The 11,790-nt window shown below is 44.0% G+C and overlaps 1 protein-coding gene across 2 annotated transcripts in view; it reads left to right on the forward strand.

The window, feature by feature from the left end:
- Positions 1 to 11,527, forward strand: part of ADARB2 (adenosine deaminase, RNA specific B2 (inactive)) — a 306,308-nt gene extending 294,781 nt beyond the window's left edge. For both annotated transcript variants that reach the window (XM_027648539.1, XM_027648540.1), the window contains exons 8-10: positions 899 to 1,080; positions 6,245 to 6,423; positions 8,168 to 11,527. In XM_027648539.1, the coding sequence (XP_027504340.1) occupies positions 899 to 1,080; positions 6,245 to 6,423; positions 8,168 to 8,344 (538 nt within the window). In that variant the 3' untranslated portion in view covers positions 8,345 to 11,527. The remainder of the gene's footprint in view (positions 1 to 898; positions 1,081 to 6,244; positions 6,424 to 8,167) is intronic.
- The last annotated feature ends 263 nt before the right edge of the window (positions 11,528 to 11,790 follow it).

An 11,790-nucleotide genomic window follows, 5' to 3' on the forward strand; every position in this document is an offset into this window, starting at 1 on the left:
AATTTTTCCACTTTTTAGCCAGTTAGCTGTCCTCTGAAGAATTTAGAGCAAGCATGCTGTCATATTTGTGTCTAGCTTGATGTAAAAAATCATAGGCTACTAAAATGCAGAACCATTCTGGCAACTAATCCAACACTAGTAGCATGGAGTTCACAGTCATTAACAGGCAGAAGGCCCCAAGGTTTCCACCACTGCTCTGTTGCACCTTTAAGACAGCAACAGGGTGAGACGTATCCATCACTGCAAACGTTTTAGATCAGGTCAAACTATTGGTTAAAAATTAATTTCCTAAAATTGTAAGTCCTTCTTTTTCTCTATTCAGGGCCAGGATTTAATTCTTATGAATGTCTTCATATATTCATGGTCATTTCTGCAAAGAAATGTCAGCCTGTGAGGCATTCCAAAATTTTATGTGAATTTTGGCCACTTAAGTCTTGTGTTAGCTTGACTGTATGACATGGGGATGGTAATATATGACAAGCAGGTAGAGTAGTAAAAGCTCTCATTCTAGCTCTACCATTGCAAGTGAAAAACTATAGATGCAGGAAAAAACATTAAAATTCTGCTAAAGACACACTAAACGAACATCCATCGAACATAAAATGCTTTGAGAAAGAACAGCTCTCAATAAGAAGCCTCTGCTTGTAGTGACACAAGACAGAAATACATCCCTTAAGACAATGGCACCACTGCAATCGAAAATCATCACAGAGGGGGAATCAGTCCACGGGTGTATAATAACTCAACAGTGCTTTGTGTAGCATAGGACAGGGTCAGGAATGGTTTCATCCCTCATCCCTCTAAGCCATGTGCTGCCCTATGCTGATTTTTCCAGGGTAGCTCTACTGTGGCTATTCCTCCATCCATGTGCTTTATTGCTGCTGAATTTCTCTTTCAGATGGAACATCCTCGGGCTCCAAGGTGCTCTCCTCAGCTCTTTCATCGAACCCATGTACTTGCACAGCATCATTGTGGGAAGCCTCTACCACACTGGTCACCTTTCCCGGGTAATGAGCCATAGGATAGAAGACATTGGTCAGCTGCCAGCTTCGTACCGGCGCAATCAGCTGCTTCTCAGTGGTAAGCAAACACCTGCCTGCCAGACAAATGATCCTCTCTCCCATCACTAATTGTGCTGGTCACCAACAGAAAAGTTTTTTGGGTTTAAGCAAACCATTATCTCATGTCTTCTTTTTTTTCCCCCTGGAGAGTATGAATTTGTAGAATGAAGAAACTGTTTAAATCCAGGTCTGTTTTTCATATGCAGTGGCCACAAAAAGGATCAGTAGTTGATACAAGCTGACTAGGAGAACAACCACTGTACACTGAACAAAGTGGGGGAAAATGTGCCACCACTTCTCCTTCCCAGTTCCTGTCCCTGTCCCAGGTCTCTGGTCCTTCTTCTCCATCCCCCTTACTCCCACTTCTTTAACCCCCATCCAGTAATAGCTCTCCAGCCTCATCCCAGCAAAATCCCATGAACTCTTGAATGCCTTGAGGTCCTCATGAGGCATGTGAGTGATAAGGGCCACCAGTTCTGCATCAGATTAGATCCCTATTTTACTCTTAGACTTCGATAATTGTTCTTTGGGAGGATTCCCTGAGACACAAATACAATGCCAGCTTTACAGAGCTGGGACGTCAGGAAGCTTTAGTGTAGTACCATTGCCTTTCAAAGTCCTCTAAGTTCCTCAGTCAGGAGAGTGCTGGTTTATCCCTTATCTATTTCACGGTCTTTTTTTTTTTTAATACGTCCTTGTGACAAAATTAGTTTGGCTGAGGCAGAAGTGATAGTTTAGCCACTGGGGAAATTCTCAGCTTCTGTGTGGTTTAGTACATCTGGCAAGTGTAATATTCATGTAGGTGTTATGAGGTGAATAGGTCAAAAGGCTTATCTTTATTTGAGCAGCTTATCTCCATTTTTTAACTCTTCAGTGCAGCTAGCCAAAGACTGTGCAGTGCAAGTAGGCAGGAAGCTGTGCTCCACACTCCCCCTCCAGTCTATATCCCCACCTGTCCCACCTACTCTGTTCCAGCATGGACATGACCCAGCCCCCTCTTCCTTCCCACATAACATCGTGGCAAGGAGGAAAGGACTCGCAGCTGGTCAGGAAATATCTCCCCATTTCCCAAACTTGACTGTTATTTTGACAATGCAGCCCTGGCTGCCAGAAGCCTCTGCATCTTGCACTGGGAAAGCGGATCTCATCCTGTGCCAGCCCTAACTCGTTATAAGTGCTCCCATACATTAAGATCAAAGGCACACACACTACCACTGTGTCTGCAGGATGTACAGGGAAACCCACTTGAAATGTGGGAGGGCTGAAAACACAGTAGAGGATTTTATAAGAGATTTCACCACACAACAGCTATTTCTTTGCAGGGCTGGCCTTGCAGAGTAAAAACAGTGGGTAATACTTGGCCTAAGCGTGTATGTATGCCAAGAGTTGTTCCCAGAGTTTTCAAGGCAATTTGAAATGCATCAGAGGGGCCCTTGTGCCACTTTAAACATCTGCATGTTTCAGGGCTGTGTTCCTCCTTCCGAGAGACTTCTGTCTGGAAATGGATTCGCTTTGCTTTTGGTTGTGTTTGTGAGTTCTCCCCAGCCCAGGAGCAGTGGGAGGAATATCTCTCTCTCTGTCTGCACTGTTTTTGTCTCTAAAGCCATTATTTGTAATCTTCCCTCCCCCACAAATCCCAGGGAGCCAACGCTGATTAAAACTTGCATTGCTGAGGCTTATGCTGCAGTTCTTTTTCCTGGGAAACTGTGCTGACAGCATATCCAGTGACTAAGGAGATGGGCACTGAGCAAAAGCCATGCTGAATGCATTAGAAACCAGACCTCCACAATCTCAGCCAGGCAACTCCACCTCCCATACTTGTTTCGGAGATCAGGCCAGTCAAGGATTGCAGGAGTCCTTAAATTATAGGGGTGTCAATTATTTTGTCACTTGATCATAGCGGTACAAACATTTCAATGGAGAGGAGAGGCATGGTGTGTGATTAGATATCCTGAGATTAACTCCTTGGCTCCACCGAAAAATAATCAGTGAGGTTTTCCACTCACACCAGTCCCAGCTAGATGGAACTCCACTCATTCACTGAGATTACTCTTGGGTGTAATTTTTAGAAGAAGAAAAGCCCTGGGTATTTTTTATATCCTCTTCTCTTGAGATTGAGGCTGTTCTAAAGGGTATCCTGAAGAGGCACGAGGTTTTGCTGAGAGAGAGAGGACAATGAGGACAGATTTCAGTTCATATCCCACAGTACTCAAATTAATATTATTTGTGCAAAGATGTTTCTTTTGCTTCCAGTTTCTATGGCCTTCTATTGTACTCTGTCATGAAGATTTTAAGGAGGATGTTTTACATAAAGGAGATAAAATCATCTAGGTTATTTGGGTGTTACCTTCCAAATAAAATCAGAACAACTGAATCAAAAGGAAAATCTGGAAGAAGTTTTTAAAAATTATAAAAAACCGACAGAGATTATATCCATGCTCTATATTTGTGTCTGTCATGAGTTTCATGGGTTTTTTCTTTAAAACATCTTCTCTTGCATTTGGAAAATGATATGAAAATATCTTCTACTTACCTAAATACATATATATGATATCTGGGAAGAGAAAGCATGAAAGCCAAACCAGCCCAGAGGGTTTTCCAGGCACTGGTACAAGACTGGACTACTCTCACAGTCCAAGACCAGAGGGAGGTCCTAGGCTGGGCAGGGGTGCACAGCCCCCATCTGATGGGCACCCACAACCTGCTCTGCCCTCCATGCAGCCCTTCCTTCTGGCCACTGCTTTCACAACATTTTTATGTATTTAGTGGCCTGTGGCAATTTTTCACGGCAGAGTGTTTGCCATCATGTTTTTTGGCACTCAAATCCTCTAAGCTTTTGGGTGCTATCTTGACAGAGAGTGATGCATAGTGTCAAACAGCTGATTTTGATCTGTTTGCATATCATTCTGTGTAGAGGGGCTCTTCAAGCGCCACACAGCTATCTGATTTTCAAGCTCTCAGTTTAAATCCTGTTGCCTAGGTGAACTGGAGTTTTAGATGCAGACTGATCTGTTATCTCAGGGGGGAAAAATTGAAAGAGGTATTAATACGACATGAATGTGTTTACAAATCCTGGGTGAGGTTATGACTTAGCTGTAATTCTTTTCTACACACAATAGTGAGTTCAGTCCCAATGACTGAGATGATTTCTGCTGTTCCAGCTTTGTCACCAGTACAAAGTGCTTGTGCCATATAATTTTTTCCTTCTGTGGCCACCTTGCTGTCTCTTTTTGTGCTGAGTACCATCTGGCTCTTGCAACTCCCTCTCAGAGCAGAGGTGACCGGGGAGAGAGCGAGCATGTCCCTCACTGACATCGCTTCCCATGATGCAGAGGGGCCCCAAATAAGACACAGGGGCTGCCTGCAGAGGCAGTGTCCTGGCCACTACAGACCCTGCACAGCCCTCTGCTTCTCTTGTGGTGTCTCTCAGCAGCTTACCAAGCTCAACACATTCGGCAAAGCAATAGGTGCTGCATTCCCACCAGCTCCCATCTCCTCCCATTCTGCCTGAGACCAGCACATGCTCATGGTGTGAATGTTTTGAAAATGAGATCCCTGAGTGAGAAGGAGCACTTTCGAAAGGAGGAGCTTTGATGTCTTTATTCTTTAATCTCCTTCTCCCTGAACAGGCCATATCAGCGCTTCTCGCTCTCTGCAAAAGTTCTTTGCAACTCTCTCAGCAGAAAATGCAAAGGACCTTCTCTGCTTCCCTGCACCCAGGAGCAGTGAAAGCAGATTCCACCAAGCTGTGCAAACCATGAGCTGTCACTGGAGCTGCTGCAGGCAGGGGCTACAGCAGGAACTGCCATTTGGAAATAGAGACCCAGCCCTAGCACTGTCCTGTGCCAGCGTGGCTGTGCCAGGCAGCTCCTGCCTACCAGCACAGTCCCCACCTGCCTGCTCACCACACTGGCTTTTGTTTTCCAGGTTTGCAGGCTAATGGTCCATACAGCAAATTAGCAGAGAGGGACACAACAGCTGGATCCAGACACATCATCCAATGCCCATGTTTTCAAAAATATTCAGACTGCTTCAGGTCACTCTGTTTTTTCCAGCCTTGGAAGCTCTGAGTGTTGATTCTTTGCTCCAAAAGCACTAATGAGCGGGGCAAGGCAGAGCTCACTTGATTGCATTTATCCTGTGCTGGAAAATAAACCAACCACTTTCTTTATTCCTCCTATTTTCTTGCAAAGACTAATCATTCCCTCGTTTCAGGTACAAGAAATGAGAAAGCAGTGGGATTCCTGAGCTACACTAAATGGTTAAAAAGAGACAGGAGTTTACCTGATTAAAAATAACTCATGTACACACCCACTCCTGACCTTGTAGCCCTGGTCTGCATTTAGAGCCAAGGGAGATCTCACCCATGAAGGCAGTTGTTCAGTATGTAGCTCAGATGTCCAAAACTGTCCATGTGAATGACACTAAGGTCATGCAATCACCTCAGGTGACTGTAAACCTCATCACTGCAGCTGTTTAAAATTAAATAAGATTCATTCCACCTAAAGATGTCCAAAATATCACTGTTAGGATACTAACTAGTTCTCGAAGAACTGGTGCTCCCATATGGGGTAAGAATCTTGCAGGTAGACACAGGGCTGGGATCAAAACTATTCTGTGTAGGTCTGTGATGTCTACAAGGTAATTATTAACTCAGGTCTAACAATCTCTCTGTGATGAGGAAGTGTATGTTTTGTATTTTCTTATTCCCTGTATATATCCCCCGTGATCTCGACATCCCATCGCAACAGAGGCCCTAGGAGCTCATAGCAGATAAATATGCCAGCATACTGTGGAAAGCTCACCTGAAGGGACACATGGCAAAAGCACTTTACTGCTTAGTTCCTTTTAAAAAGCTGTTATCCCATTAAAGCCTTTCTGAAAGATTTCACTCAGCAACTGTCACACTGCTGTCAACAGCTCACACTACAATCCAAAGGCTTTCCTTAGGCTAATGAAAGGTTTGCCTGCAAGGTGGAAAAAATCTATAGGAATTGCTAAATTACGTCTCTGCAAGGCAGTTGGTCTGGTAATGTTTAACCAATGGCGACAAGAGCACGCGCAATCCACAATGCCAGCAGGTTCACTCAAGGATGTCCCATGTACCACAACAACCCACCACATGTTAGCACCCTCTGAGTGCTTTCAACCCTGGAGGTTACTGGTGTCCTTCTCTCCTTCAGGGATTAGCCATGCTGATGCCCGGCAGCCTGGAAAATCTCCCAGCTTCAGCGTGAACTGGATTGTGGGGAACACCGACCTGGAGGTTATCAACGCCACGACAGGGAAGAGGACCTGTGGGAGTCCCTCACGGCTCTGCAAGCACATGTTCTTCACTCGCTGGGCAAAGCTTCATGGCAAGGTAGGTCTGATGCACTAAGAGGCTTGTCAATAATTGTCCTGCAGTCCATGTAGAGTGAGAGGAGGTGAAGACAAGAAAATATTATTTTATTAAGTGCCAAAACCTCTTTCCTATTGGGAAATGAGTGGAAACAAACAAGACAGAGCAATGGCATGGAAGTGTGGAGACACTCCCATCGGTGAAGTCATTAAGGAAGGAAAATGAACCTGCAGGGTGGAGAGGTTTGATGACAAGCCCAAAGTGTTGTTCTGCTCTGCAGGAGACCCCTAGGGGAGGAGGCTGATGGCATGGTCTGTCCTAGCAGGGACTCTGAGCCTTGAGGGAAACAGAAGAGACTGACCTGGGCTTTGTGCCCAGGGCTCAGTCACAGTTCAGTGACACAGGTTCCAGCCTATTTTCTGCAGAGAAGATGGGAAGCAGGGTGAGGAGCACTCCTGCCACCCCCAGAAGGGAGTGATCCTCACAGGAATAAAATCAGGGCCACAGCTGGAACTATGGCCAAGAGAGGTGGACTGCATCTGGCTCACACCAGGGATGAGGTCGGGGTGAGCAGGAGGCTCACAGGTGGCTGAACTTGTGGCTGAACAGGGCACTTTGCTCTTGACAAAACAAAGTGTTTGATAATGTCATCAGTGTCCACCTCTGGGGAGCAAAGGGAACAAAGAGGCAGCCAGAGGGAAGCCACTGCCACCAGGCCAGCTTGTGGCTGGCAGTGTCACCCTCCCTTGCTGACTGGGCCAGTACAGCCCCAGCCAGTACAATCCCGTGGAATGCTGGCACACGCAGATGGGAACAGCTCATTGCAGGCTGCATGTTCACATTCTCCTTTAATCTGTCTCTCAGCATCTCTCCTGTTTAGAGAGAAGGAAAAGAGTGCTGTTTGCTCACCAGGCTGTGCTTTGAGGGTGCCTTTCCCTGTAGGGTGCTATTCCCCTGTCATGTAAGCATTGGGCATTCACCCAACTGCTTGTTCCAAGGCATTTTTCAGACTTTGGTTTCTTTTGCAAAACATCAAAGGCTCACTGCTGGATTGGGAGAGTAGAGACTTGGGCAGGAGTCCATTTATTTAGTTCTTCTGCAGAGCGAAGGGTGCTCACTGCTGCGTGTCCTTCCAGGGGATGAGGGGTACTGGACACTGGTTTGGCCTGAGGTATCTCCTGGTGAGTGACTCCAGTGCTCAAACAGAACACTTGGATTTCCTGCACCAGCACAAAACCTGACTCCTGATTTGTGCCCTGTCCAGGGCATGTTTCACAGCATTTCCACCAATAACAGATTACAAAGGTGAAATGGTAGAGTGTAGAAGGTCTTCTGTCTCTTGGCATTACTTGGAAGCACTGAGTTGGTCTGCTTCCTTGGCTAAACTGAGCACATTCTTCAAAGATCTCCAGAAAGGATTTTTTTCCTTTTTGTCCCTAAAATTCATCTTAGCTGAGAAATAGCATACTGCCTTTGTAGAACACACCAAGATTTGCTACTGCCTATGTCCAATCCAAAGCAAAGCTGTTCACCCCTTTGCTCCTTGCAATGGCTCAAAACCATGCCACCAGCATTTATTGCTCCCCTGTTTTTTTGGTTGTTAAACTAAAAGCAAACACACAAAGCACAGTGATAGTTTGTTTTCTGCTTATGAAATGTAAGAAGATTATACAGCTATTGAAGCCTCCTGTTTCTTTTGGCTCGTTGGTTGTTTTTTTTATTATTATTTCATTTTTTTTCCCCTTTCCTGATTTTTGTTCTGCAGCTGAGCACACGAGTACTAAGCCATGGAGACATGCCATCAGTGTACAGCGAGGCAAAGCTGGTGGCTCAGACGTACCAGTCTGTTAAGCAGCAGCTGTTTAAAGCATTTCAGAAAGCCGGTCTGGGCACCTGGGTGAAGAAACCCCCAGAGCAAGATCAGTTCCTACTAACTGTGTAAATCACTCGACATCTTTGCTACACAACTGGATCCAATCAGCTGGAGAGAAGGCGAAGCAGGACGCATGAGCAGAGAGAATTGAAGCAGTTTGAGATTTAATAGCAACCTCCATTGGAATATTTGCTTTTAATTCTGTATTGGAAATACATAAGTAGAAAGGTGTTTGATGCACTGAACTCAACCTTAGAAAACTGATTTTTCATGATCCCTTCCCAAGAAAGTACCTGCCCAAATTACAATGCCATCCCCACCAAGATTCCGCTTTTCATTGTTTATTGTTGTTGGTTATTACTGATTTGAGGTGTTAGTGGGGCACCTATCTGATCAAAACCAGAGTTTGTTTTCCCTTACACAATCAGTGCAAGAGTCATCACTGAATAATGGAAAATAATGAGCAGAGATGGAAGTACCCTGGGCACACAGCATGGCAGCAGCTCTCAGAGCACCCAATAATCATTCACAATAAAAGGTGTTTAACCTCTATGCAAAAATAATTGTTAGCTGCCTAAATCTGTGATAAAGAATTTGGACCTCAAAGATAATGAGCACTTTTAAATTCCATTTTCCACTGCTGGCTCTGAGCACAAAGCCAGGCGTCAGGATGCCCTTGGTTTTTACACATATTCCCTTTGACGCCTTGGACAACCACTTCCCACCAAATCTTCAACTCTGGTCACAAGCCTCTGCATGCTGCAAATTTTACTTTTCCAGGCTCAGTCCATCACACATGCCCTTTAGACACCAGCCAGGATGCAGATCCTTGTCAAGAGGGCAATTCAACCCTGCGCTGCCTGAAGACCAGTGTGACGATGCTGCTGGCTCTGGATCTTCAGGTAGCTGCCTAACATCAGACAGGCTATAGTCAGGACCCAGAGCTTCAGATTTGCAAGCTTCTGATGATCCACAGACCTGAATTAAGTGGATGTGAGCTCAGGATGCTCCATGCATCTGAACAATCACTGGGTTGGGTACCCACAACTAAGACATCCCCAAACGAGAGAGCACATTTGATACTTGGCTCTTTCCTGCCTCAGTTTCTCCACCTGTCAAATGGGGATAATAATGCTTAAATGCTTCACATCTAAGGAATTTGGCAGGATCAAAATGCCCTGGTCATATGCAACAGTGTAAGCCAGATTCTGTCACTTTTGCAGTGAGTTTTACCTCCCCATACAGTCCAATTGACATAAGAACAGCAGATGCAACTACAGGCTTGGGTAAGGTCTTACTCAATGCATGAGCTTTCAGATTCCAGATCTTTGTAAATGCCAAGTGTTATTATTATTATTCATGTTCATCTGCAGCCTGAAAAGCAGATGGAGTTTTTCACTTAGGAGACAAGTATACCCCAACAGTTAAATATTTTTTTCATAACTGTGGCTGGGTCTGATACAATTTCATCTTTGAACTATCCCAAATTTCATCAGAATGCAGAAGATACAGTCATGAAATAACTGAGCTTTGATAGTCCCATTGCAAAACCAACCTTCAAATGCCCTGTACATTTCTCTAAGTTTTTGGGTTTTTAGATGACAGGATTTGCGGGTATATGACTACAGTTTTTCTTTTTATTCCTGTGATTCTCTTTAAATCTGTATATAACATGCTGCTACTGATTTGTGATAATTGTCTTGGTATTTTCTCAGAACTGTCAAGCTGAGTTACTTTTCAAACAACACGAGGCTCATATTTTTCCATGTAATTTCCTTTACACGGGAAACTGTTCCTATCAATAAAGATAGATGCTCTTTGTATAGGGTTTATCATGTTTGGAGAGCCATATACAGTAAATACATTGTTTATTGATGCCCACAATAGAATAGCTACAGTATTTTGATGAGATTTTATTTTTAGATTATAAACTACAAGATTTATCTATAGTGTCTTGTATAAAAACAATTGTGATAAACTAGAATTTTTAAATTAGATAAAACAAAGCTCTCCCCTTCTAGAAACCTTTTCAACAAAATAATACATTCCATATTAACTACCAAAAATATTTAAAAAAGTATCCTTAGAGTAGAAATAGTTTAAAAAAAAAAAAAAAGAAAAAAAGAAAAAATCAACCAAAAACCTGAGATGTTTCAATAATGGAAACACCTTGCAGTAATCACTTTCTTAATACTTTGACCACTTTGTCAGCTCTGCTGATTAACATTCAGAATATTTTTGGCACCTTCTGGAGCTTCCAGGTACCTCTACATGGTCCTGTCCTCTAACAAAGCTGTCACTGGTGCAGACCTCCAGTGTGATCTGGGCACCAGAGGGGCCGTGGGAAGGTGGGGGGCCAGGCCAGTGACTGGAGGTGTGGGACAAGCTGCTGGTGACATTGGCAGTGGTGGTTCCAGGGGCTCTGGCTGCTCCCACCGAGGGAGAGAAACCACAGCGCAACCAGAGAGGAGGACAAGGTTTCTCATGCAGAGATCCACAGGGCAGGAGGAAGCATGTCTTCTGCTTTTCCTCTCCAAATTCGTCCTTATCTAGCACACAAGAGACCTCAATGGCTCTTCCTTACATCTCCCTGCCCTCATCCATCCTTCTCCAGCTGTGGCATGACATCAACTGAATTAATGCATATGATTCCACAGGCTGGTGTTGCAGCTACTGTGACAACAAAGCACCATGCCTGGTTATTTTTAAGGACATAAAGAAAAGTGCGATGGGACTGAATTAACCTTTGTTGCAAGTAATACATAAACGCAACCCTGGATTCAGCTGCCAGAATGAATTTAATACTGGGGACCAAATCAAGTCCCCCCTGCAAGTAGGCATCAGCTCATCTCATTGAAGGCATTGGAGATGCACCTGTGTGCACCAGGGTTGAATATGACCTTAAATATCTATTTCTTCTCATTATGTGCAGCAACAGTGTGATGGGACCTCATCCCAGAAGCACACATGACCTACATGCAGCATTTCCTGAAGCAAAGGAAAAAATGCTCAGTAGTAATTCTGCAGTGAAGATTCTGTACATAACACGCATGAGTGAATGGCAATACTGTACTAATGGATGTACATTTGTAATATTTGTAAAAAAAAGAAAAAGAAAGACAAAAGACAACAAAAGAAAATAAATCTGAATTTACATATGTGAATTTGCTGCTAAGTTCTGTAAATTGCACTTCAGTGATACCTGATAAGTGAATGTTTCTGTTAAGTGAATAAAATGCCAAGTAAAATTGTTCTTTCATTGTTTGTTGACCATTTTTCCCTATGATTTAGCAATCAGTTGGAATATGCTCCAGAGTGCTAGTATGTACTTTAGCACACACCTACTGTAGATCTACAGACATGTTCTTATTCAGTTTGGATTTGATGCATTGTGGGAATGACACACTTGTATGTCAGAGAGAGGTATCTGCCTGCCTATGTAGATGAAACCATAAAGGGACACAGTGTTATCCTGGAAGAATAGTGAACTGGGTAAATCTCTAATGTAATTCTTC

This window comes from Corapipo altera, unplaced genomic scaffold, assembly GCF_003945725.1.
Source record: "Corapipo altera isolate COAL_440 unplaced genomic scaffold, ASM394572v1 47, whole genome shotgun sequence".
Taxonomy (NCBI): Eukaryota; Metazoa; Chordata; class Aves; order Passeriformes; family Pipridae; genus Corapipo; species Corapipo altera.